This window comes from Lycium barbarum, chromosome 4 (genome assembly GCF_019175385.1).
Source record: "Lycium barbarum isolate Lr01 chromosome 4, ASM1917538v2, whole genome shotgun sequence".
In the NCBI taxonomy this organism is placed as follows: domain Eukaryota; kingdom Viridiplantae; phylum Streptophyta; class Magnoliopsida; order Solanales; family Solanaceae; genus Lycium; species Lycium barbarum.
This window is the reverse complement of record NC_083340.1, coordinates 23,924,675-23,950,879: the sequence shown is the minus strand read 5'-3', so window position 1 is coordinate 23,950,879 and position 26,205 is coordinate 23,924,675. Positions and strand designations below refer to the sequence as shown.

General features: G+C 37.6%; 2 protein-coding genes across 3 annotated transcripts in view; both read left to right on the top strand.

Annotated features, from left to right (window-relative positions):
* Positions 1-10,622: 10,622 nt before the first annotated feature.
* Positions 10,623-15,874, top strand: LOC132635593 (probable cyclic nucleotide-gated ion channel 14). 2 transcript variants are annotated; one of them, XM_060352038.1, is made up of 7 exons: positions 10,623-11,333; positions 11,425-11,959; positions 12,532-12,744; positions 13,214-13,515; positions 13,815-13,926; positions 14,135-14,371; positions 14,836-15,874. In XM_060352038.1, the coding sequence occupies exons 1-7, from the start codon at positions 11,302-11,304 to the stop codon at positions 15,568-15,570; spliced, it is 2,166 nt and encodes a 721-aa protein (XP_060208021.1). In that variant the 5' UTR covers positions 10,623-11,301; the 3' UTR covers positions 15,571-15,874. The 2 variants fall into 2 exon arrangements, with proteins under 2 accessions (XP_060208021.1, XP_060208022.1); XM_060352039.1 differs by having other exon boundaries at positions 10,624-11,328.
* Positions 15,875-21,812: 5,938 nt separating this feature from the next.
* The window catches only part of LOC132635591 (trihelix transcription factor ASR3), a 6,306-nt gene continuing 1,913 nt past the window's right edge, over positions 21,813-26,205 (top strand). The window contains exon 1 of the mRNA XM_060352036.1: positions 21,813-22,403. Coding sequence (XP_060208019.1) covers positions 21,950-22,403 — 454 coding nt within the window. The 5' untranslated portion in view covers positions 21,813-21,949. The remainder of the gene's footprint in view (positions 22,404-26,205) is intronic.

The following is a 26,205-nucleotide window of genomic DNA, read 5'->3' as shown; positions in this document are numbered from 1 at the left end:
TACAAAGAACCCTCACGAAGGAAAATTAGCCCCGAATTGGGAAGGACAGTACCGAGTCACTGGAATAACCGGGAAAGGTTCTTATCAGCTTGAGAACGAAGACGGACAGCAGCTGAAACACAACTGGAATTTAGCACACCTAAAGCGATATTACTGATAAAGGTACGAATAACTTTTGTTTTGTTTTTTTTCTCTCTCGATCTAACCACGCAGGGATACAGTCCGAGGGACACTGAAGCAGCACAACGGAAAACTGGGAAGTCATAGACCTAGGACTGAAAGCACGTGCTGCACTCTTTTTCCCTTTGACCGTTTTGTCCCGAAGTGGGTTTTCGGCAAGGTTTTTAATGAGACAGCGCTGAACAACGTGCTGTGCAAATAGAGCATACCGATCAAAGACCGGGGACTGCACATACCGGGCTAATAATACCCGAGCTCTCATACCTCGGACTCGAGTACTAGGGGACTATTATACTAAGTGATAACTATGTAAAAGCCAAGGCTTGAATGACAGGATCAGATGTAAGGACCAAATGATCGATTGAATCGTGTCCAATTATTTTGTTCTTACCACGACAACAATTGTGGATACATCTCCGGTCGATTTTTTAATAAAAAATCTTACTTCGATCTCAATGATCCAGTGTTGCCAGATACTGAAAGGCTATGGCCCAAACGATTAAAGACTACGGTCTGGAAAGCATACACAATGCCAAAAAGTTATGGCCTAAACGGTTAAAGACTACGGTCTTAAAACACAAAAACTATCGTGATCTGGTCTGTCTTGCAATTAATAAATAAAGCAACGACTAAAGTCAACAGGGATTAAAACTCGATCACGAGCCGTTACCACTTGAATTTTATCCCGGCTGAAACAATAAGACAAACTAAAACGATGGCATAAATCGAACAAATATTGAATCGAGGAATACTTTGCAAAGAGCAACAAAAAGGCGATGAATAGACCGAATGAAGATCTTCTTTTCATTTATACATACATATAAGTGGATTTACAAAGGCTCGAATTAGCGGCCTTAAAACAAAAGGCAAAAATAACAACAAAAAGGGAAAGAAGGGATGTAAGGCCTACGAGCCTAATCTTCACCCGATCCCTCAGTTTTTTCCCCGGCTGACTCAAGGTCGATATCCGAATCCTCAGGGTTGAATGTGGCCTTTGCTTCCGCTTCGAGCTTCTTGGCCTCCTCGATCAGATCTGACAAGACCACTCCGGTGGCTTGAACTTCTTCGAGGGTTTTCCTTCGGGATAAGCACCGCACGTACTCGGCTCGTAGATTACTGGCCTTCTCGGCAGCAGTTATGTCGGCCTTATACTGCTCTAACATATCGTCATAACTCGAGATCTGGTCAAGAGCCTTTCCATGTTCAGCCTGTAGATCGGTGTTGACCCGGTTCAGTCGATCCCGTTCAGCTTCGACCGCAGCAAGCGATGAGCTGAGTCAGTTTATTTGTTCCACCGACGCCCGATGCTGCTCCCTGAGAACATCACGTTCGGCCACAACACCAATGGTCGTTTCTCGGAAGGCATTAAGCTCGGGCTTGATCCCATCAAGCTCTGCCCGAAGTTGATCAAACTGGCTAACATATGCCTGGGCCTGAGAAAGAAGGGCATTAGCATCGACTGTTAAAGATTTATTGTAAACTTCGAAAGCCCTTACCTTCTCTGCCAACTGGTTACGTTCCCGTTTAGCCTCGGCAGCTTCGTTTCGAGCCGCTACTAAATCCGACTTAAGGATAGAAAGGTTAGGGAGAGACGAGATATATTGCAACTTCTGCTCATACAGATTCATGAGCTCGTCCACCTCCTGACTCTTGCTTTTGAGCTCCTCCTTGAGCCGGCTCACTTCATGCCTGAGCCGGTGGAAGCTTGCATAATGAAGCACGGAGGCCCGTAAGAGAAAGAGGAACGGTCGTTAAAATGAGGCATGAAATTAAAAGCTAAGTGAAAAGGGCATAAGAACAAGACTTACCCGGTTCAATGCCAGCTGAGCCTCCTTGAAAAGGCACGATTTGCTAACTTCGGCCATTTTCTTACGATCCTCTTGGGACACCAAAGGGTACAAATAACTGGCCACCCCGACCGGCCCCGATAACATGTTCATATTAGCCGGCACCTTAAAAGTGATTAGCCTCTTCCGATTCGGGTCGGTACTAGGGGCAGGAAATAATTTCTCCAACCTAGGACCGGAATTAACCCCGAAACCGTTGGCCACAAGGATGGACAAATGCTAAAAACCTGACATACCCGGAGCGGGTATTTCATAACCCTCATGACCGGCTGCCATTTCCTCGGTCATCTTGCCTTTGGCTTTTTCAACATCGGCGGGAATATCCACCAATGGGGGCGGAGAATCCTGTATGTAAATTATTGTTTCAGACGAGGCCACAGCTTGTATCGGAAGGATAGAACCAATACCATACAAAGGCGGAATATTAGGTACCTTTGAGCCTGGTACAGAGGAAGCTGCCTTCGATCCAGCAGCCGCGACTGGCAGCCTTTCAAAAGTGTGCTCTGTCATAGGATCTGTAGATGCCCCGACCTTCAGCCTGATGCTTCCCACGACCGTCGGCCTCGAGACATTGCTCGAACCCGCCAGAACTTGACTTGAGCTTTCCACCAATGGTGGAATAATCGCCGCAGAACCGGTCAGATCTTGTTCAAGGAGCTCGTCAACAAGACGAGGCCCACCCAACGCCTGGTCGTCATCATCAGAATGATCCGAAAGTTGACAGATAACCTCAGCGTCCAGAGCACGGGCCGAGACATCTTCCGAAGAGGTCTCTCTGATAGTGAGCCTCGATCTTTTCCTGGCCTGGGAAGAAGCTCGAGAAGATTCGGAGGATCGCCTTTTCCTCCTTTCAGCTTTGTCTCTCTGATTAGGAGCTTCGATATCTTGCTCGTCGGCCGAGGCCTCAGCAGCTTCCTGGCCCCGAATTCTGGTGGCTTTGATAGACCTGTGAAGCGAAAAGAAGAACGGTCCTTACTAATCTAACATGGCGTAGCACGTAGGGAAGACAGGACAACGCTCTTAGGGAAAGACTTACCGTGTGTTCCGGCCTCCCACCTGGATCGGGACAAACGGCTCCAGGTACGATCGGCATAAGTAAGTTGGGAACATATTTTCCCGTTCCACTGATCAAGGTTAGGAACCGCACCGAGGGTTCGGGCAAGCGCTATATACACACGAGCAAATAAAAGATTCAGTGTAAGTACATGCATATGGTCATATCGTACCAAAATAAAGTTACTTACGGTTCGGGTTCTATCTCTCGGGAAACGGTAACTTGTCAGCGAGAATCAGATCCGTTGTCCTGATTCGGACAAACCTGCCCTGCCAGCCTCGGTCTCTATCCTCGTCCAGACCGGAGAAGGGCGCCTTTTCGGCTCGTTTTGAGAGTTTAATCATGCCCCCTCTGAAGACACGGGGACTATATAGCCGGAGTAGATGGTGCACTGTGAATGAAGCATTCACGTTTGAAGTGAAATAATGGAGGAGCACAACTATCCTCCAAAATGACGGATGAATTTGGCTGAGGATAATCTCATACCGTTTGCAGAAATCCACTACCACGGGATCGAGTGTGCTAAATGTGAAAGGATAGGTATAAACACTTAAATTCCTTTCCACGTAGGTCGTTACGGCTTCATCCTGGTTGGGAATAACGACCTCTTTACCCTTCCACTCGCAATCGACCTTGACCTGCTCGAGTTTACTCTGGGGTATCGTGCACATATAGGCCGATATTTCGACACCTCTATCCCCTTGTTGAGAGGGTTTCTCGACTTTGAAATCCCGGAAAGTCGAGCAATCTTGAGAAATGAAGTCAGTCAATATTGGCTCCAATTTTGGAGTCGAGGAGGTCTCCCCGGTTTTAGCCTTTGAAGATTTGCTCGTCATTTCAGAAGTATGAAGATAGAAAGGTTTGAATGAAGGTTTGAAGATTGAGTAGGAGACTGATATGAAGGTTTGAAGATATGAGGATCAACGCGCACGAAGGTAAAACTCTCTTTGGTAAAAGTCAGAAAGTGAAAAATGAAAGGGAAAACTTGCTTTTATAGAGTGGGGCCGAGACGGTTTGCCTTCCATAACCGTCTTCAGAACCAACGGGGTCTTGACACGTAGCGATGTCAGGCGGATGTGACCTTGATCATATCCACCCATGAGGAGCGTACGGGAGAAGGAACCGGGACGACCGCTCGATCAACAGATCATACTTAAGCAGGTCGGCCTTCCGATGAAACCTTGGTCGGGCTCTCACACGAATACCACTATGATCAAGTAAAGCTTCCGTATCGGTCACAAAGATGTGGTCTCGAACCAATTACGGTCGAGTTTTGAATAAAATGTTCGAACATGGCAGTTGGTAGCAAAACATTTCGAATTTTTGTGAATTATAGAACAATAGATTATTGATCGAATATTGCAAGGACATATACAAAGCTTTAAGTACAAACAACGCACATGAAATGCTCAATCAAGTTCAATAAAAACCAATTCGCAAAGTCCTATTAAAAGTTGTTCCATTTCACAAAATTCCGACTATGTCGGATACATCAGTATAACAGGAAACACGGGAGAAGCCCTACTCTACTGTCACTAATTGGAAAACAAAAGTAAAACAGCAACACCCTTGACCGACCTAGCAAGTCGAAGGTTGAGATCTTTAGCCTATTTTACGGGATGCAACGATGGCGCGTGACCCCGATTAGATATCCCCATGACTTACACCGGAGGGGGATGAACCAGGGATATTCGGCCGCGACAAATCTTCTTCATCAGGGACTATTGTCGGAGGAGTTTCGCCAAAAGGAATTTCTCGACGGGTCTCCATGATATGACGGGTTCGGACCCGAGATCCAACCCCCGAATTCCTAATTGGGAAGCTTCCAGTCTCTTTGCACCGAGGAGCCCTCGGTGGCGCAGATGCTTTTCTTCCCTGAACAATATCCTCGGCTACCAACTTTCCCTTGGAAGCCCTCCTCGTCTGAAGTCCTGAAAATCAAATACATTGGGTTGAGACATAATACAGGGAAATGAGAGTCGAAATGATCAAATTAAGAAATTACCATGGTATTTGCCTTTCCACCCTTCGGGTGCCATCCTTCTACAAGAACTGCCTACGCTACGAGAAGCTCGGAGAAGGGCAATCACCCATTCAAAAATAGCCGTAATGAGCTCGGGTTCAACCGGATTTGGTGAGGGGTTCCGCACCTCAGGAAAATCGGTAGACAATGGACGATGAAGTTGAGCTGTGCGTATCATCACAAACCGATGAAGCCACCCTCGGTCGTAATCGTCTTCGGGATCGATCAGGCTTCGACTCCCCTTGGGAACCATATGAACAATTCCCCCTCGGATCACCCGAGATACATATATGTGAAGTAAATGTTCTAGGGTGAAGGCGACTCCGACCACATTAGCCAACTTCTCAATACAATACACAAGTCTCCAAACCTGTGGAGCGATCTGCCCGATACATATCCGATACCGGCGACAGAAATCCTCGATCACTCGATGAACAGGGAGAGTGAACCTTATGGCAAAAGGATACGTGTATGACAACGAGTAACCAATAATGTGGTGATTTATTTTCACACCGTGCCCAGCAGGGCGAATGTCAACATCTGCGCCTAAGTTGCAATCTTCCCTGACTACGGTAATGGCACCATCATCAATACAAGATTCAAAGTTCTCCACCGAATCAAAATGGTGAAGAATTTTACAATCGTTTGTATAGATAAGACCTAACGGGAGAATACCAGCAGCAAGAGATTCTAGCCTCCTGTCAGAATCAGCGGTTCCAGTTGATGGCGTAAACGAGTGCTGATCTTCACCTTGAGTCAATAATGGGACGTGAGCCATGTTCGTGGAAGGTTTTTTCTTAACAGTAAATAGTTACGCCCTGATGAAGGAAGATTGAAAATCCGAGGATTGCTACGAGCTCGATTCGAGAATCGTAGAAGGTTTTTGAGGAGGAGCAAAGTGAGATTTGAAGAAGTGCAGATGCATGGAAAAGGAAGAGTACATGGGCTTTATATAGAAAGAGAATCAAGAGGTCCTGTAGCGTATCAAGGACTCTGACACAAAGAGGACTCCCAAAAGGATTTGGCGGCTAGGTAATGATGACTTAATATCGGGCAGAGTGAGATTTTGACTGGAAGGTCTTGTCCTAGGCAATTGGAGGCGGCTGTTCAATTTTATTTGGGTCCATTCCCCGCCGTCAATAATTTTACCTCGGGGAATGGGGGGACTATATGTATACGGGTAAAACCGAGGATATGGACATGCTCGGTTTCCCGTTATTATGGTTATGCTCGGGCATGATATGACCGGCTCCTCGGGAACGAGGCATCGAGCTCGATCTGGGATGATGCGATAAAGGAAGGGCGGTTAACTGCCATAAGGAGAAGACCGAAATATTCGCCCTCAACCGGATATTTCGACGTCGATCTCGGCAACAGCTGTTACCAGATTTCTTTTCTTTATTTAGAATTATACTAGGGTTGGGACTCCTCTACTATATAAAGAGGAGGTTCCCATCCATTGAAGGGGGCTGGCAACAGAAAGCGTGAAAGAGTTCATATCAGAAAACAATAAGAATCCTTTGAAACCATTCCCATTTGTTCCTTAGTTCATCTTTATTGTTCATCGTGTAAGTACTCAACAGAGGGTATCGACCTCGGTTTCTATACCCGAGGCTGGACATAATTAATATTCGGTCAGATCTGCATCTTTATTTACTTTTTGACTCATCTTGCAATTTAATCTCGAATCGAATTTAGCCACATATCTTTGACGTCACACATAAATTTAATTGTTCTCCATTTTAAGGTTAAACAAAGGTATCATCTATCATCAATTTATGACATTATATGATCAATAAATTCTAAATTGTAACTGTCTCTAATTTTAACTCATAAAATGACAAGCTAAACTTGTGATTTTGTCTTGCAACCTTCACTAATTTTGGTGCTTGCATTGAATTCTCTTCCAAATTTGTTTGATGAAAAATACCGAAGCAGGCACTAAGGGTGTGTTTGGTATGAAGGAAAGTGTGTTTCACGGAAAAAAATATAGGAATATATTTTCTTAAAAAATAAGTAAGTTTCATACTTATCTTTTTGTGTGGTAAACAAGCAGAAAATATTATCCTAGGAATGGGGGCAATAGGGTGAAGAGAAGATCATTAATGTGAAATGTTACTTATGAAATTTATTTTTTATATATTAAATAAGGCAGTTTCTTTATTTTCAAAGAACTTTTTTTTAAAAAAAAATATTTTTTAAAAATTTTGACCGCAACAAAATTTTATGTCTCAAAGAAATGTTAGGAAAGAAAGAAGGTGCAAAGGCGGAGGTGTAGCGGCCAAAATTGTGTGGACCAAGCTCATTAACATTCTAATGTCAGTCCAAGGTGTCTTTCAAAAGTCATAGCTTTTTCTTTTTTCTTTTACATATGAAAACCACAAAAGTTGATTCTGGGCATATCCTCAGTGGGACCTATGATAAAGTTTGTGGATGATGTGGTACCCATAATTTCTGATCATCAATTACTCCGTATGTTTTAGTGGGACTCCCTCTGCATCAGCGGTTCATGATTCGGTTTGGATCGATTATTGATTAAAATTATAATCAAATTAATTTAATAGATTTTTAAATATTTAAAATCATAACTAAATCAAATAAAATAATAATCACCGGTTTAGTTATTATCAATTTGGTTCAATTTTTCAATTTATGACTAGCAGTCATGAGACTTATCAGTAAAATATTAAAAAGTTGAAAAAGACATGTCTTTTTTTTTGTTCAAACGATAACTTTCATTTATAGTTTAAGGTAGAACATACATCATAGAAATATTTTCACTATTAGTAATAGTGTAGTACCCAAGTTACCAAAAGTTGCTAAACTGTTACATATAGAGCTAAAAACTAACTTAGTAGTAGTTGCACCATTTTTGTCATCTTAATACACATACCTGGAAATAAAGCAGAGCATAGGAGCTTTTAGTTTTTGTTACAAACATACATATTAATTAAACATAAAAACTACCAAAAATTAAAATGAAAATATATGAAATAAAAAAAACTTTGTGTAATGATCCCAAACTTTGAGGCAGTACTTACATTTTGCCCTCAATTCTCCCATTTTATTAAAAAAGCTTTGTGTAATGATCTTTTTCTATCATTATCCCCAAGGCTAGGGTCTCGACTACAAAGAGTTGTTCTTTTCTGCTTTTTAGAAGGATACCCACGGAAGAAGTATTAAGGCATTACCATGTGCTTGAGTTGTAGCAAATGCTGATGTTACTGAAGTATCTTCTATAGGAACCTCCAAATCTACAACCTCTGTCCTTTTCATATGAAAAATATTAGAAGTTTAGGACCCATTCAGATAAGAAAAAAGAAAGGCATAAATTCGAAAAAAAAAAAAACCTAAAATCAAATAGCTGACAAAGAAAGGCTAAAAATTTAAGTTAAAGACATTAGACTCTAACGTGAGCTTCTGTTAGTAGGTTTACACTTAACACTTAAAAGAGCTAAAAGACTTAAAGACATGGGCTTGAATATATTATTAAAAACATGGACCTGAACATATTCTTAAAAACATGAGCCTTAAATAATCATGTGAAATAAGTAAACCAAAAATCAAATTAATGATTAAAAGGTATAAAATATTTATAATTATTTATGAAAAACTAATATTATACATATAAATAATTATAAAATTTATGTATATAATTTATCGGTTTGGTTCGGTTATTTATTCGGTTATTTTTTAATAGAACCATAACCAAACCAAATATTATCGGTTTTAAAAATTTAAAACCAAATCAAACCAAACCAAACCAAATGTCGGTTTTTTTATTCGGTTTGGTTAAATTTTCGGTTTGGTTTTGATTTTAACCAAAACCGTGAACAGCCCTACCAAAAGTCTGCATAAGAAGGGTGTCTACCTAACCATTTGTACATAACTTAAAAAAAAATACTAATTCCTATATAGTGGCAAATTCAGAATTTTTATTTAGAGGGCTTAAAAAATAAAAATGTAGTGCTTGGAATTTGAACTTGAAACCTCAAGATGAATTTTGAACCCTCTAAAATACTAAGTTAGCCTAGTCTTGTGTTTAAGGTATTCAAAACTTATATATATACATAAAATAGAAATATATTACCTTATATATATACAATGTTTTTTTTTTTGCCAAAAGTGTTTGGGTGTACACCCTCGGCAACCTCTAGATCCGCCTCTGATCCTAGGTATTGAGATTGGATCACTTGACACTTAATAAAAACAATTTTGGACGAATAATGTTAATTGTTTCTTGATTTGATCAGTGTACACTCTTTTTTAACCAAAAAAAAAAAGAAAAAAAAAGTGGACACCCTTTTTGATCTGGAGGGAATAATATTTATATCATAATTTTTTTACTCTATTTAAAAAAATGTTATTAGCATTTTTAATTCCAACGTATCAAATGATATCTTTAAAATTCAAAAGCTATTTTGAAATTTGATGCAGATTATATGTATCTCTTATTTTAAAAAGATTCAAAATTCTTTTTATTTTTTAAAATTATATATAACAAAATTAAGACCCATAAAATAAAACAGAGGAATCAACAAAGGACCCAACTGCCGCTCGACGCATTCGAAAAAGAGTATCATTAACTGATCATATGCTCTCTTGTTTTCTCCCAACTAACAGAGACAACACTCACTATAGTATAATTTAATAAAGAACTTTTTTGGTTTTGGGTACTATAACTTCCATCTTTGCATTTTATTTGTCTTACGTTAAATTAAATGAGTTGTTGCACCCCTAGTAAAATAAATATAACGGGTCTACTACTCGAACCCCGAAGGTAGTTTTTTTTTCTTTTTCTTTTGAGGAAAAAAGAAGGTTAGGATGGAAATTGGAGTTATTTCTTTGTGGCATTTCAAACAACACTATGGATGAGTTTCACATAAATAAGTAATATTTTCCGATATTTTGTGAGTTAGAAGATGATATTATCTTAATAATATTTATATATAATCTAATCAAATATTATGAAAGGAGAGATATGGGGGTGGGTGGTGGGGTACTTAGGGGTTGGGACGTGGTGAGATTGGGATGGGTGGGGGTTGAGGGGATGGAGTTGGGTTGAGAGGATAGGGATGGTAGGTGGGTGGGGTTCGGTTAGGGCGAGGGTGGGCATCTGGTGTTGGAGAGTGAGAAGGAGACAATTAATATAAAGAAATATTTTTTCTGGAACTTATTTTTCTCAGTCAATTTGCTATTTTTTTAAAAATGATCTTTTTGAAAAAGAAAAAAATACTACTATTTTTTTTTTATAACATTTGATCAACCAAGCATAAAAAATTAGTAGAAAATGTTTTCTTCCATGCTTCACAACCTATGAGTATGTATTTAAGTTTTAGTTTTTGGTTTCTTAAAACATTGATAGAATGTTAAGAACTTTTAATACTCCTAAGTCTTTCTAATATTATTCTTAAACTTAAAAACATCATATAGAATCTCGAACATATAAATAAGTGCATTTCTATTCATGAAGACAACTAGAGCCACTCTCTTTTTAACTAGCTGACTCAAATTAAAAGTTACTCCTAATTATAACTTCAATGAGTTGGTTATGCCACCTAGGTAAGAGGTACACTTAAATAAATGTATCTCTTGATTTTAGTGTCCATTTCCTCTGTTCCAAGAACACGTTATACTATATAATTATATGCAACTTTTGATTTCTTAATCTCTTTCTCTCTCTCTTTTTTTTTTTTTTTTTTTTTCCAGTACTAATATGAGTATTTCATTGTTTAATCTTTATGCTCTGAATAAAAACCTGACTTGTATTATGGCCTGCACGACTGCATTAATTCTCTTGAACTTCAATTTCCATTTGCAGCTTCAAAACTTTATCTGAGCTGTTTTTATCTGTTTTTTTAAAATAAATATACTGTTTGCCTTTTTGTAATCTTCCAAGTAAAGTCAACCCCTTATATATAAAAAACATAGAAAACCAGAGTTGTTTCTGCCCACTTCAGCTCCTCTTTTCTTCATTTTTATGGTTACTTTCATACTTCATTTGAGAAAAATGTTGAAATTTTCAGCTATGTGAGTATAAAGTTTGCATTTTTATTTATTTTATAAGTAGCATTATCTGCATGTTTTGAAATGGAAGTTCTTGAAAAGGGTAAAATTCAATCTTGTTACCACTTTGGTATTTTCCTGGCTTCTGCATTGTGTATTGAAGATTTGTAGGTTTTTTTATCTGAAATTTTATGATGGAGTTCAAGAAAGCCAAGACGGTAAGGTAAATTTTCAAGTACATTTTTTTGCTTTTCAGTTCTGTTTTTTGTTTTGTCTAGTTCTTTTTTTGTTAATATATTTGAGGATTTTATTAGGTTTGAAACTTCATGGGAGAAGAATGAGAACAATCTTCTTGAAAAGCAACTACCTTTATATGCTGGCAGTTTACTAAAATCTGATGGTAGAAATGTTGACAAAGTTGGAGCAAGTAAAGTTCCTAAATTTGGAAAGTTTAAGGTTTTCCCAGAAAATTATGTACAAGAAAAAAAGAAAATCCTTGATCCAGGGAGTGAAATTGTTATACAATGGAATAGAGTTTTCTTATTTTCTTGTTTGATGGCTCTCTTTATGGATCCATTATTTTTTTACCTTCCATCAGTGGTGAATAAAGGGAAGTCATCATGTATGACAATTGACTCAAATCTTGGGATTACTGTGACATGTTTTAGGACAGTGGCAGATATTTTCTACATGTTACATGTGATTATTAAGTTTAGGACTGCTTATGTTTCAAGAAAGTCAAGGGTGTTTGGAAGAGGGGAACTTGTTATGGATAAGAAATTGATTGCAAGGAAGTATTTGAAGACTGATTTCATCATTGATGCTATTGCTGCTCTGCCTCTTCCTCAGGTACTTTAGTTTCAAGAATGAAGCTTTAGTTTTTCTTTTTATAGTCATTTGTTTGATAAGATTGAAGAACAAATACCCTGAATTAGGCTAGTGAAACATATCTTGACCAGTGGAACTGCTGTTAGGCTGATAGTTTTTGTGCATTTTGAACATATTTATCAAATGGCTATGTTTCTAGATGGAGAAATGGTCTTTTCCTAGCTTAAGAAGCTCATATTTCAAAGAATCAATATGTGAAGTTCTGATTTATCGAATTAGGTTGTATTATCCTTCAGTTACGGTAAGTATTTTGAAATGAATTAGGTAATTGAAAGAGTCATTGATATTTTATACTAAAGATGATTTTGCTCTTTTCCTGCAAGACACATAATTTCTTTGATGAAATTCAGCTACATAATTTTGTGGTTATTCTTGTGAACTATTAGGATGGATTTTGATGCTAACTATCATTGGAAACAATTATATTACAAGTCATGACAATTCAATTAGCATTGGCAATAATCCTTCTTCATATTCAAAACAGAGAGAGAGATAAAAGACCTCGTGGATTTTGCTGTCTTTTTCTTTTGCAGATTGTAATATGGTTCATCATACCAGCAATTAGAAGTTCTCATTCAGATCACACCAACAACGCCCTTGTACTAATAGTCCTGCTGCAATATCTGCCAAGACTCTATCTGATTTTCCCGTTGAGTGCTCAAATTATTAAAGCTGCTGGGGTTGTCACAAAAACAGCTTGGGCAGGAGCTGCTTACAATTTACTACTCTACATGTTGGCGAGCCACGTAAGTTTAGTCCCAGTAACTCTCATTTTCACGTTAAATTTATGCATACTTGCTTGTTCACGGGTTAGAGCCATGGAAGCAGCCACTAATGCTTGCATTAGGATATGCTGTCTACATCACACCCCTTGGGGTGCGGCCCTTCCCAGACCCTGCTAACTCGGGATGCTTTGTGCACCGGGCTGCCTTTTTATTGTTCTTTATACAAAGAGCAACATTTTTGAAGTCTTTGATACTGTTGATAGTGAATCAGGTTCTTTTGTGAGATTTTTTTTTGTTTTTGGCCTGTCGGCCGAAATTAATTACTGGCGCTAGCCAAAATATACAAAACCTATACATTGATTATGTATATTTATGTATACAATATGTATATTATATGTATATTTACACTTAATATACAAAACCTACACATTTTCCAGGTATTATTCATTTGAGCGGTCCAAAAATGTAATTATCCCTTATTTTATTGTAGGTCCTGGGTGCTTCCTGGTATTTATTATCAATCGAGAGGTATGCTACATGCTGGAAAATAGCTTGTGAAAAGGAGTTCGGTCCTATTCAATGCTCCAGCCGTTTTCTTGACTGTGGTACTGTAGACCATGCAGACAGGGTTACGTGGGTAAACAACACCCAAGTTTTCAGCAACTGCTATCCTACTAATTCTACCATTTTCGACTTTGGGATATTTTCAAATGCAGTTACAAACAATGTTGTCTCCTCTGAGTTCCTTGAGAAGTACTTGTACTGTTTGTGGTGGGGTTTACAAAATTTAAGGTATGGTTTCCAATAGTACCATTTACTCCAATGCTGCTGTTATCTTCGATTATCAAGCCAATTTCTTTAATAACTCAAAGGTCCAAAATGGTGTTTGGTATAGGGTGTATAAGGTGTTATCTTTAGTCATTATTCAAAAAGAATGGTCTCAGCATCTATATATTAAATTTCCATGTGAATAACTCTTCTTAAGTATATATTTGGTAATTACAATTATCTGAAAATCTGCAAATTATGCTATTTACTACAACAACGCGAATCAGGGATATTGAGCACTTTGTTTTCTGATCTTTTTGCAGTTCTTACGGCCAAAACTTGACCACAAGTACATATATATGGGAAACTTCATTTGCCATTCTTATTGCTATTTTTGGGCTAGTTCTATTTGCTCATTTGATTGGAAACATGCAGGTATGTGTGATAAACCTTGTCTTAGTTTCACATTTGAAGTCTTCATCATAGACCACTCCTTTGGATTTTGGTGAATATTGGACTCTCTTTCTTCTGATTCTTTTGGTTAATGTAGAGAAAGCATATCATCTCAGATACTAGCCTTTCATTTCATTTTGAAAAAATCTCTTCAAACTCAAGTCTAATTTTTCCCTTTTTATTAATGTAGACATACTTACAATCTATCACTGTGAGGCTTGAAGAATGGAGACTCAAGCGACGAGACACTGAAGAATGGATGAGGCATCGCCAACTCCCTCAGGATCTACAAGAACGTGTTAGACGTTTTGTACAGTACAAGTGGCTTGCCACTCGAGGAGTAGATGAAGAATCTATCCTGCATGCTTTACCTTCAGACCTTCGTCGTGACATCCAACGCCACCTATGTTTAGACCTTGTTCGGCGTGTAAGTTATTTTCTCTGTCTAATTCTCTCATTGCACCACAATTTGTAATGTCAATATTATTTAAAATAATTGAACAATACTTGTTTTTCGTCACTGTGTTAATCTGAAATGACAATGGAGACATGGTCAGTCAGGATTCATAGAGCCGACCCCAACTTGCTTGGGATTGAAGCTTACTAATTGTTAATCTCAAATAAGTTAATGTATCATTGTTTCTACAAAGTTATATATTTGGTCGGTCGGCTAAAAATAATCACATTAGCTAGCCAAATATGCAAAAAATATACACTAATAGGTATGAAAAATGCATATTTTATGTATATTATACATTAATATACAAAAAATAAACATTTTCCGGCTATTATTTTGGTGGGAGGCTATACGGTGTGAAAATTCCTTTGTTTTGCAGTTTCCGGTGAGGCAGAGAAATTTGAGTTGTTCTTTTTTTCTTTTCTTTTTTCCAGGTTCCCTTCTTCTCACAAATGGATGATCAGCTGCTTGATGCCATATGTGAACGTCTGGTTTCGTCGTTAAGTACCCAAGGAACATATATTGTACGTGAGGGTGATCCAGTAACTGAAATGCTGTTTGTTATCAGAGGGACATTAGAGAGCTCAACCACGAATGGGGGCCGGACAGGCTTCTTCAATTCAATTACTTTGAGGCCAGGTGACTTTTGTGGTGAGGAACTACTTGCCTGGGCGTTGTTGCCAAGATCCTCTCTTAACTTACCTTCATCAACGAGAACAGTGAGAGCCTTGTCGGAAGTAGAAGCCTTTGCATTACGAGCAGAGGATCTCAAGTTTGTAGCCAATCAATTCAGACGTCTTCATAGTAAGAAGCTACAGCACACCTTCCGTTATTACTCTCACCACTGGAGAACTTGGGCTGCCTGTTTTGTTCAAGCTGCTTGGCGGCGTTTCAAGAGGAGAAAACTGGCCAAACACCTTAGTAGGAGTGAGTCCTTGCCTTATGCTCCCGAGGATGACCAATCAGCATATGAAAGTGAGGATGATCAACAAAAGAAGGATACACCAGCAAACTCTTCGAATGTAATACAGAATCTTGGAGTTACAATATTGGCCTCAAGATTTGCTGCACACACAAGGAGAGGAGTTCAGAAGATGAAGGATATGGATTTGCCTAAGTTACAGAAGCCCGAGGAACCTGACTTTTCGGCTGACCCAGATGACGACTAGCTCAAATTATGGCCGATTTGAAGACCATCTCCCACAGGTGAAATTATACAGAACTGAAGAAGCACTATAAAGACATACTACAGTGAATTTAAAGAACTTTATTCAAGTAAAGGAAAAAAAGGAAAAAGATCCATTCAGGTTGTACTGCAGTTGATTATAATTATAAACATCAATAGACTGTAGTTGTAAGTAGAAAATTGGTGAAAGGGAAAATAGGTTCCTATAAAATGTGAGAAGAATTGAATGAAAACAGCAACTGTAGGTCAGTTTGTTGAAGAAAAACAAAAGGATATGTTTTATGTTTCACTCTTTTTGTTGGCAAACTAGCTTAGTGGACATGTACATTAATGTAAACTAGACAGGATGATAACCCATTGTTTTTTCAAGCTCTACACTTCATTTTCTTCACTGGGAAGTTATAACTAACTGAATTATAGAACTCTAGAATGAATATTTTTAAGATAAGTAGAAATAAGATAATTATATAACCAGTATACAACATTGGACAAGGTTTGAAATGTTAACATATGATAGATAGCACAAGTAGCATATATAGAGGATAAAATGAGAGGAAATCGTCTATGATGGTAAGGCCATATTGCATGTGGACAATATGCATCCATAGGTATGATAATATGATGATTTAAAATAGTAAAAGTAGAGGATGTAGATCTAAAAGAAGAGAAAATGATAAAAGTGGTCTTTTATATTTATGGGTAGGTTTAACATACCCTTAAATATACACTTGATTAATTTTGGTTCTTTATATTTGTTATAAGTGAACGCTTTTGGTCAAGGTTAAATATTTAATAAACTCTGGTTGTTAGATTAAAAGATTTAACCAAAGACGCAAAAAAAATCCCATTAAATCCATAAACAGCAGCATCAAAAACTGCACTAATTAAACACGGGAAATAAACAAAAATAAGTAGAAACTATACCTAAAAAAAAGCACCAGAAGCCAGAAATAGACCAAAAATATTAGAAAATTGCACCTTCAAATGTTAGTTCATGTCAATATTTTTTTTTAACGATTCAAGTTAATTCTAACAATTAGAGTTTGTTAAATATTATAAGGAAATAACAAATGCTTCTTTTTTGCAAACTTTAAGGACCCAAACTATTTAGATGTACAATCAAGAGATTATTTTAAACCTATCCAAACATAAAAGATAATTTTTGTCATTCTCCCAAACAACATAGAATAAGTTGTCTTCAAAAGCTTTTTAACCGTTTTGTTACCATCTCAAAAAAAAGAAGAAGAAGAAGAAAGAAAAAAGAAGCTTTTAACCGTTTGAAATGAATATTGAGTTAGCTAAGAACATAAGATGCTATCAACAGAGAACTCATGTAGGTAATACCAATTATTGTGATTTAGACTTGACAATTGTTATTACACTCTTATATACTTTTAGCAGGTCCAATGTTAGCCATGAGTCATACTATTCTACAGCCTGTTCCAAGAAGAAAAAAAAAAGATTAATATCCAATGGGGTATAAAACCAATGTTATTGTTATTAAATGAGAAATACAAGCCTTTTATTCTTGTGATCATCATTGATTAAGATCTATAGTAGAAAAACATACTTCTTTCTAGAAGATAAGAACTTAAAATCTATTGGACAATTCACCTTTTTTACGAATACTCGGTGAGAATGACCCGTGTATTATGAAAATTGAAATTATTAATATATCTTCATCATAACAACAAATATGAGGATATGCGTAATCTAGTGATGTTTTAAATTCTAAATTCTTAATTTAAATCCAGGAATATATCAAGCACTGGGCTGCGATATTTATTAATCTTACAGGGGCAATTCTGCGAATTGCCATTCTTTTGGGGTGGTCTTTAAATTTTGCCTTTCATATTTGAAATCTTTAAATTTCGCCCTTCGGCTAAAACCTACGGGTTCCAGGTTCGAACCCTCACTCTGTCAAAAATTTTAAAAAAATTCGCAAGACAGAGTTTAAATTTCGCTATGCCCCCACCGGCATAGATTTGTTAAGGAATTACCAAAGTTATGCCGGATCCGACATACTTATGCCAAGTCTGCCCATAAGGCATAAGTATTCCGAGTCTGGCATAACTTTGGTAATTCCTTAACAAGTTTATGCCGGATCCGGCATACTTATGGGCAAACTTTTAGTTAAGCCTTAACTAAAAGTCTTTTCCTAGTTATGCCTTATGGGGCAGACTTTTAGTTAAGACATAACAAAAGTATGCCTCATAAGGCATAACTTTTCCTTAAGACATAGACTTTGTTTTATAAGCCAAATTTGGTTAGTTCAAACTCCGCATATTGGCAACCAAATCGAACTTAAGATCAACAAAGCAGTAACACTGGGAAAGAAACAGATCATACATTGGCAGAAACAAAGCATGCTCATAAAAGGCTGATATTGTTTTTATATTTTATCTACTGGTGCATCGTAGAATGTGTCAATTTGCACAACTTGGTAAGTGCAAATACTAACAAACTGAGGTACATTTGCAACATTTTAAGACCTGAATATGCATTGAGATACATTTAGGTAGAACAGAACATCCACATTCACATTCTTTATTGGTTTGTTATGATTTACTGGTCTGGTCCCATTAAAAGTTTGTCCATAAATATGGCTGACCCGACATAAACTTATTAAGGAATTTGTCACGACCCAGCTAGGGGTCGTGGCGGGTACCCAGGGCTAACCGCCGAGCACCACTCGCACTACTACTCCCTTAACCTATTTAACCATCATTCATCGATTTCCTGTCAACTCAAAGAAGTATCGAATTTTGCGTTACAAAAATATACTGCTTTAATACAAGAACATGTTTCAATAAACTTATACACATACATACTATCCATATCGTGGAACCACATAACCCACACCTAGCATCTACGAGCCTCTAGTAAATGACATATACAATGTACACAAAAAGAGCAACCAATTAGCACCTCCGGAAAAAAATGGAGTGCTCCTGTAATCTGCGGATGGCTCCTACGGATCTGCGACGTCTCCCTGTCTGCCTGTGGGCATGAGCACAGCATCCAAAGAAAAGGATGTCAGTACGAACATTGTACTGAGTATGTAAGACATGCATCAATAGATATGGTGAGAGTAATAAGGTAAAGTAGAACAAGAAAATAACTGATATCTGCTTGCCTCTTAAGGCGGATCCATGCATGCTTAATAATACTTTGCTGCGGAACGTGCAGCCCGATCCTCATATCATTACAATATGTTAGTGCCGAGGAACGTACGGCTCGATCCATAATTATAATATGTTAGTGCCGAGGAACGTACGGCCCGATCCATAATTATAATATGTTAGTGCCGAGGAGCGTACGGCCCGATCCATAATTATAATATGTTAGTGCCGAGGAACGTACGGCCCGATCCATAATTATAATATGTTAGTGCCGAGGAACGTACGGCCCGATCCATAATTATAATATGTTAGTGCCGAGGAACGTACGGCCCGATCCATAACCCATATACCCCGCGTCCGGGATGAAATCATGATATGCCAGCTGATCAGGTGGCTATGCGTCTATAGCGCCTCACCTTTCCCCATATCCCCTGTGTACATATACGTATCATATACTTATATCATATACATAGCATGCATGAGAACCCAAGGAAAAGCTATAACTCCATCGGAGTGACGTAAGGTCGGTAACCTCCGATTATAAATTATGGACTACTCGTCATAACTTTGTCTCGCCTTGAAGGAACAACTATTATAAGGCGGGACTATCAATGAAGAGTGACATTAGGAGAACATAGAATTAAATCATAAATCTCGCAAGGTGTCAGCTCATGTACTTTGGAGTCTTAAATTAGTCATCTATCTATGAATAAAATTGAGGAATTAAGAAGCAGCTCAACATTCTTATATCATCATTGGAATCATGATTTGGAACCTTTAGCGTGAAATCATTCTCATCGTAGTCATCATAGAAAAATACTTTCCTATCGGCATCATTGCCGTTGTGATGAAATATTTTCAGCATTGTCGTCATAAGAGCTTACAAAATCGCAAACTATTGCTTGGAAGGTTACGGGTATTTGAAAGACATTTACGGGTTATCAAGAAAGGAATTAAGCATTGGAATCGTAGAACTATAACTTTATTGAAAACAAGGAGATCATGAAAGAGTTTATGAAATCGTAACATAAGATTCATGCCTTTGAAAGAAGGAGACGAGCCTCAACATACCTTCGTCGTTTATCTGAGCTATCGTCCACTTGTCCCCTTTTGATATCGCGTCGTTACCTTCACGAGAGAATTTTGGACTAATGTTAGTTAATCGATTATGACAACGCATCGTTACCTATAGACAAAATTGGGCGGTGTTCCCTTTGATTTTACCACTTTTCCCCCGTTCTATCTCAACTACCAAACATTTACAACAATACTCATAATATCACAAGCAACATTCATCATTTATGTACCTTACACAAATCCACCATTTTCCTCCAATTTCCCCACATTTTTATGGTTTTAGCTAATCGTCACATTTCTCGCACATCACACTTAGTTCGTAGTCTGAACATCATTTATAATGTATTCATAATCATATCATATCAACTTTCATGATTTCCATCCAACTACCACTCAATTGTGACACTTCACATTCTTTAAAAAACCCATTTTCCATGTTATTTCTATATCTCAAGCATCTTAGCCTTCCAACACCTTAAACAACATACCAAAGTCATGAAACTTACCTTAGTTGATGGTTGAATAAGCCTTGAGTAGTAATACCTTCTTTGCACCAAAACCCTACTTCACCTTTCTTGAGATTTCTTGAGGTAGATAGCCTTTACTAGCATTTCATACTCTTGTTGCATAGATTTGGTGTTGATGGTCTTAGGTTTCCTTTGATTCTCCTTGAATTTCTATGGATGAAGTGTTTGAAGAATGTTCTAGGGTGTTCTTAAGTTGTGTGGGTGAGAAATGAGATGAAATGAAGCCTTGGCCCCTTTTATTAATTCAAAATCTGGTCTTTCATGAAAAATTGTCGGGATGAACAGTGGTCGTATATCGCAGTTTACGGACCGTATTGTGGTTTACGGTCCGTCCTCCGCGATCGTTTTTAAACTTTTCAAAAACAGAAAGTTTGGATAAGGGACATGGCACTTTACGACCGAGGTTTACGGTCCGTAAACTAGTTTACGAGCCGTCCTCCAAGTCGTATTTAACCATTTTCACAACTTACAGAAGGTTGAGATTTTTGACAAGCTGGGGGACGATCGCACTATACGGTCCGTAAATCACTTTACGGGCCGTATTGTGCTACACGACCACTGAGCTGAATGATTTTCTGCAACTTCCCATATTGGTTAGACTTCTCATTTTAATCATCCTCGTCCATGCACATGCATTGCTCACCTTTTATCTCATCTTAACTTAGCCAACTTTCTCGTCTCCCATCGGATACTTTCGAAATCTCGCCTAAGGTCATCAAACGTCGTTTCTTGCTCATGGACATCATGCACTCATATTCATCACTAGTTCCTTCTCTTGCGTACTAACGGAAAATTTTCCGAGGTGTAACAGAATTACCAAAGTTATGCTGGACCTGGTATACTTATGCCAAGTCTGCCCATAAGGTAGAGTATGCCGGGTCCGACATAACTTTGATAATTTCTTAACAAATGTATGCCGGGTCCGGCATACACGCGATCCAAATCTTGCCATGCAATTTTTTTTTAATTTATGCTTGAGCGGGGGTTCGAATTCAGAACCTCAAGATTTCTGCATGAACGCTCAAGGTTGCAACGCAAAGGGCAAAAATTAAAGATCAGTAATACGAGAAACATAATTTAAAGACCACAAATATGAAGAGCAAAATTTAAAGATCCAACAGAAGGACAATCCGCGCAAAAAAAAAGACCTTACAGTGTTTCCACCCGTGAGTATGGGCCCAAGCCTGCATTGAAAAAAGTGAATTTATCACCTTTTCCATATTATATGATACTATTATTTTTAAAATTTTAAAAAAAAAACTAGCTATTTTTAAAAATAATTTATCTTTAAAATTCTTATTTTATTAAGATCTTGTACATTGAAAGCCATAGTTATGGACTTGAAAATGTTAATACGAAACATTTTTTTTTTCAAGTAAAATTTTCTCGTATATGAAGTAGTGAAAAAGTGTATGTCAATATTTAGTCAAATTACATCATAAATTTAAATGAAAGAAGCAATTTTTTTTACAACAATATTTATACACACAATATACATCATAAAACCATTTCATATAATATTAGGAATATCAGTCATCATCTCAATTCTTCTTCTTCCTATGTTCTTCAGGTTCCCAATCCCAGCAGCTATGTTAAACTAGAGCCATTAAATTACAAAAAAATATCGATCATCAAAATGGAAAGAACGGGCGGTTCACTAAGAACCCGTTCACAAGCAGCACCAGACTGGACACTACACGAATCACTAACCCTAGTTAACGAAATGAAAGCAACTCAAATCGAATGCGGCAATACCTTAGCTTCTTTCCAAAAATGGCAATCAACAGTTCACAGTTGCAACTCCTTAGGCGTTAATCGGAGTTTAAATCAGTGTAAAAAAAGGTGGGAAGCTATGTTGGAACAGTACAATAAAGTGAAGCCATGGGAAACGGCCTATTGGACGGCGTTTGATGAGGATAGGAAAAAGGAATTGGAATTACCTGGACACTTTGATTTTGAGTTGTTTAAGGGGATTGCTAGGTATTTGAGTTTGTTAGAAGGGGAAGATGGTGCTGGTGCGGATACCGACCCGGATACTGACCCGGAAGTCCAACAGCTGCCTCAAGGAAACAATGCTTTCTTCGAAATTGGTACTCCCTCTCTTCTAATTTGGTCATTTACTTTTGCTTTTTGGAATTTGTAGATTTGAGATTAGTCAATTTTTGAAGTAGCATGAATTTGTGTAGTTATGGCTCCTTTTTTTTTTTTTTACTATTTTTCCATGGCTTTTTTTATATTGCTTTGAATTGTTTGTCCTTATGCTGAGGGTCTACCGGAAACAACCTCTGTACCTCCCAAGATAAGAGTAAGGTTTGCGTACACTCTACCCTTCCTGGACCCCACTTTGTGGGATTACACTGCGTATGTTGTTGTGGGTATTTCATAAGTAAAACTGAAATATGATGCAAGAATGAGTTTGAGAAGAAATCTAGCTAAAAACTAAGCTAAGCTAAAGTTATACTAAATAAAGCTAAAGGATGATCTTTATTGATAAGCTCTAAAACGGTCACACCTATAGAATATATACGAAGAATTCTAGCAAAGTAATGGGTCTAGAAGAAACTATTACAATAAGAATTGGGGTAAAGTACATAATTAAAGAACTAAACGTAAGGGGTCTGAATGTAATTAACGAAGCTTGTTTCCTCCTTCCGAAGATCAGGTTTTCAACAGCTGTGTACTGCACCAGTTTTACTGGGTACAACCACCCCAAGTGTAAGCTCAACCCATAATATAGCTCTCAAATTCAGATTGCATCAAAATATGGCATTTTGACAGGTGTATGCAATTTTAGGTAGTACCATACGCATCATAGTATTTATATGGATTTCTTGTGTCTCAAAGTGAGTTTTTTCTCTCCTCTTCAGGAAAATAGTTATTTGCTTTTATAAGAGAGGCACTTATAGTTCCTTTGTCTTTCCTACTTCGACAGGTTCAATAATGGTCAAAATATTTATGAAATGTGTCGTGTTGTTTAGAAGAGTCCTATGGTCAAGTCTTAGTATAGATCATTAAAGAGAACTTTGTGCCCATAATTGATGGCCCAGTTTAGAAAATTTAAGATTGGGTTTCATCAAAAAAAAGTTTAAGATTGGGATTTGATTTGATTTGATTTGATCTTATGTTATGATTTAGTTGAGATTTGAGTTCAAACTACTGCATGAATAATTTTTGTTTAGTAAATGTCTGATATCAATCAGGATTTCACTAGTTCGTGCTTTGTAAATTTATAGACACATTAGATTAACAACTTGGATTTCAATATGTTGATTGTTGGGTACCTTGGATGCTGTACTAGAACCAATCAATTTATAACAAATGTCATAAATGCATGTCTAAGTAAAGTAGTAAAATATCAAGTACGTCGGGAGAAATCTTTTCAAGAACCAACAGAATTTGGATTGAGTTTGCTCTTAGCACCCCTTGGAGCGTACTCCACTAAATTAAGACACTCTTAGACCAAAGGATATCGAAAAACAGAAATTAATTTTTGCTAAACAAAGAATACAAAGCTGGATAAAGTTCTCCCCCTAAAAATCCAAAGTTTGATCTATTTCAATTTTCTCTCTCTGAATAACCTTTTCGACGACATTCGATGGTGTAAAATGTGGTCAAAGACTAACTTAAGCCTAGAAAGTTATTATCTCAAACATGACCATTTATCAGTGATATGATAACTGGAACGCAAAGGAACTGAGAGCTTAAAGTGGAGGGATAAAAACTCTCCATTTATGACGCCTGTGAACTTTTCTGATGGATCGTGGAAGTTTGCGGCAAATTTGTCTATAAGGATTTCTGCAACCCTATACGATCAATATAGAGGCAAAATCGTCATCTAAGAATAAGGGGAGATGCCAGAGTTGAGTACTAGGCTCTGTTATTAAGTATATAATATATTTTGTTGGTTGACTACCTAAACTTTCACCTTGTTGGTGAGGGTTCGAATCCCCACATTGTCATCCCCTCCTCCATTTCCCCTTCCACTACCCCCTATGTAATAATAATAATTTTTTTTAAAAAAAAAAATGTTAAGAAAACAATTTGAGGCACTTGGCTAAAGTAAGGTTGGAAAGTAGTTAGACCAGCCATTGAAATATGGATGGGAACAAAAACCTCTCATCGGTTAGACTGGAGAAGAAGAAGAAGAAGCTAGCCAGCAATGTAACAGAAGATGACAGGGATTAGTGGAGTCTGGAGTCTTGGCATACCTGATACTCTGCGAGTTTTACTACCCAGGGGCAAGAGATTTATTTAATATTTTTTCTTTTATATATGTTGAATATGTTGGAGTAACTGGTAAAGTTGCCGCCATGTGATCAGGAGGTCACGAGTTCAAGCCGTGGAAACAGGCTCTTGCAGAAATGTAGGGTAAGGCTGCATACAATAAACCCTTGTGGTCCGGCCCTTCCCTGGACCCCGCGCATAGCGGGAGCTTAGTGCACCGTGCTGCCCCTTTAGGAAAAAACTTCGTTTGATTGAACCTGCCACCATTGGTCTAGCATCTGGTTCTTCTTAAGAGTTCTTACACAGTTCCAGTATGTGAGGTTTAATGTGTTGATGAGTACTGAGGATTTGTATCGAGACCTCAATTAGTTTGGGATTGAGGCACAATTGATTGATTGATGTGTGTTCTATACGTATATACACACACAAAAGCAGGAATGAGGAAGCTATTGTCTCGTAGTGATGAAGTCATTGACTAGAGGAAGTGATAAATCTTAGAATAATGTTATTACGTGTGATAGACACATATGTCGAGCTGAGGAACCTTTTTTCTTGTGGTGAAGGTCTTAGAATTGAACATTTTGACTCTTTAAACCTTTGGAGTTTCAATTAAATTTGTTCCACCCTTATTAGGATAGTTGATTTCGAAGGCATTCTGTGGACACGTCCTAGGATGTGCCTCTAGCGAGGCATGCTTGAAATGCCTCACGTGGTAGTGGCGTGCATATGTCTTGTGAAACGTGTGCTCCTAAGCTTTGGGCATATGCCCAGACTCACCTAGCCCCTTGTAGGAGAGGAGCGCGCCTTGCTGAATCCTTGCAATTACAAAATCCACATCTAAATTAGACCTTTCGGAAGAGAAGGAGAAAAATCCATAAAAGGAATTGCCCAAGCAAACATAATCAATGACTTAGTTTAGAAAGCAAATAGTAAGTTTAGAAAGCAAATAGTAATAAAATACAACCTTTTCTTCACACCTATATTTTGTTTACGAGCAACTAGATAAGGTTTTTTTTGAAGTGACTGGTCGGAGTAGCGATCACAAGCAGTTTGCAATAGGAGAGGCGACTGGAATAACTGATGGTAACAGCGGCAACAAGAGCCGATGGGCAGAGGGAAACCAAATGTAGAAGCAGCGACTGTGAGACTGAAGTGAAGAGATTTTACAAAGAAGACAAGAAAAAAACATTTTGGTCTTAACTTATCCAACTCTAATGGGCTATTGGTTTGTGGTTGGAAAAAGAACTAATGGACTCTTAAAAGATGAAGAAACTAATGGGCACACACCCTTGTTGTACAAATTGTTCATAAAGTTAGTCTTTTCCCTTAAAAACTAATATCCGGTGTCCAAATTTTGTACAAATAATATGTAAAAATGTTTGACCAAAATTTAGTATTTTGATGAAGAATTATTTTATACTATTACAATTATATTGCCTAACAAAAAAAGTTATAATTTTATCTTATAATAGGAAATTTATATCATATTTCCTATACTTTCTACAAAAATTTTGGAATTTCCTAAATCATTTATGTAATTTAAACATTCTTTTGTAAATTATGTTTATCTTATTATTTTACAAAATATTTAAAATCAAAATATCAACATTACCTTATCAAAAGAAGATTAAAAGTCAAATATCCATGGGGCTTATGTCCTACATCTTG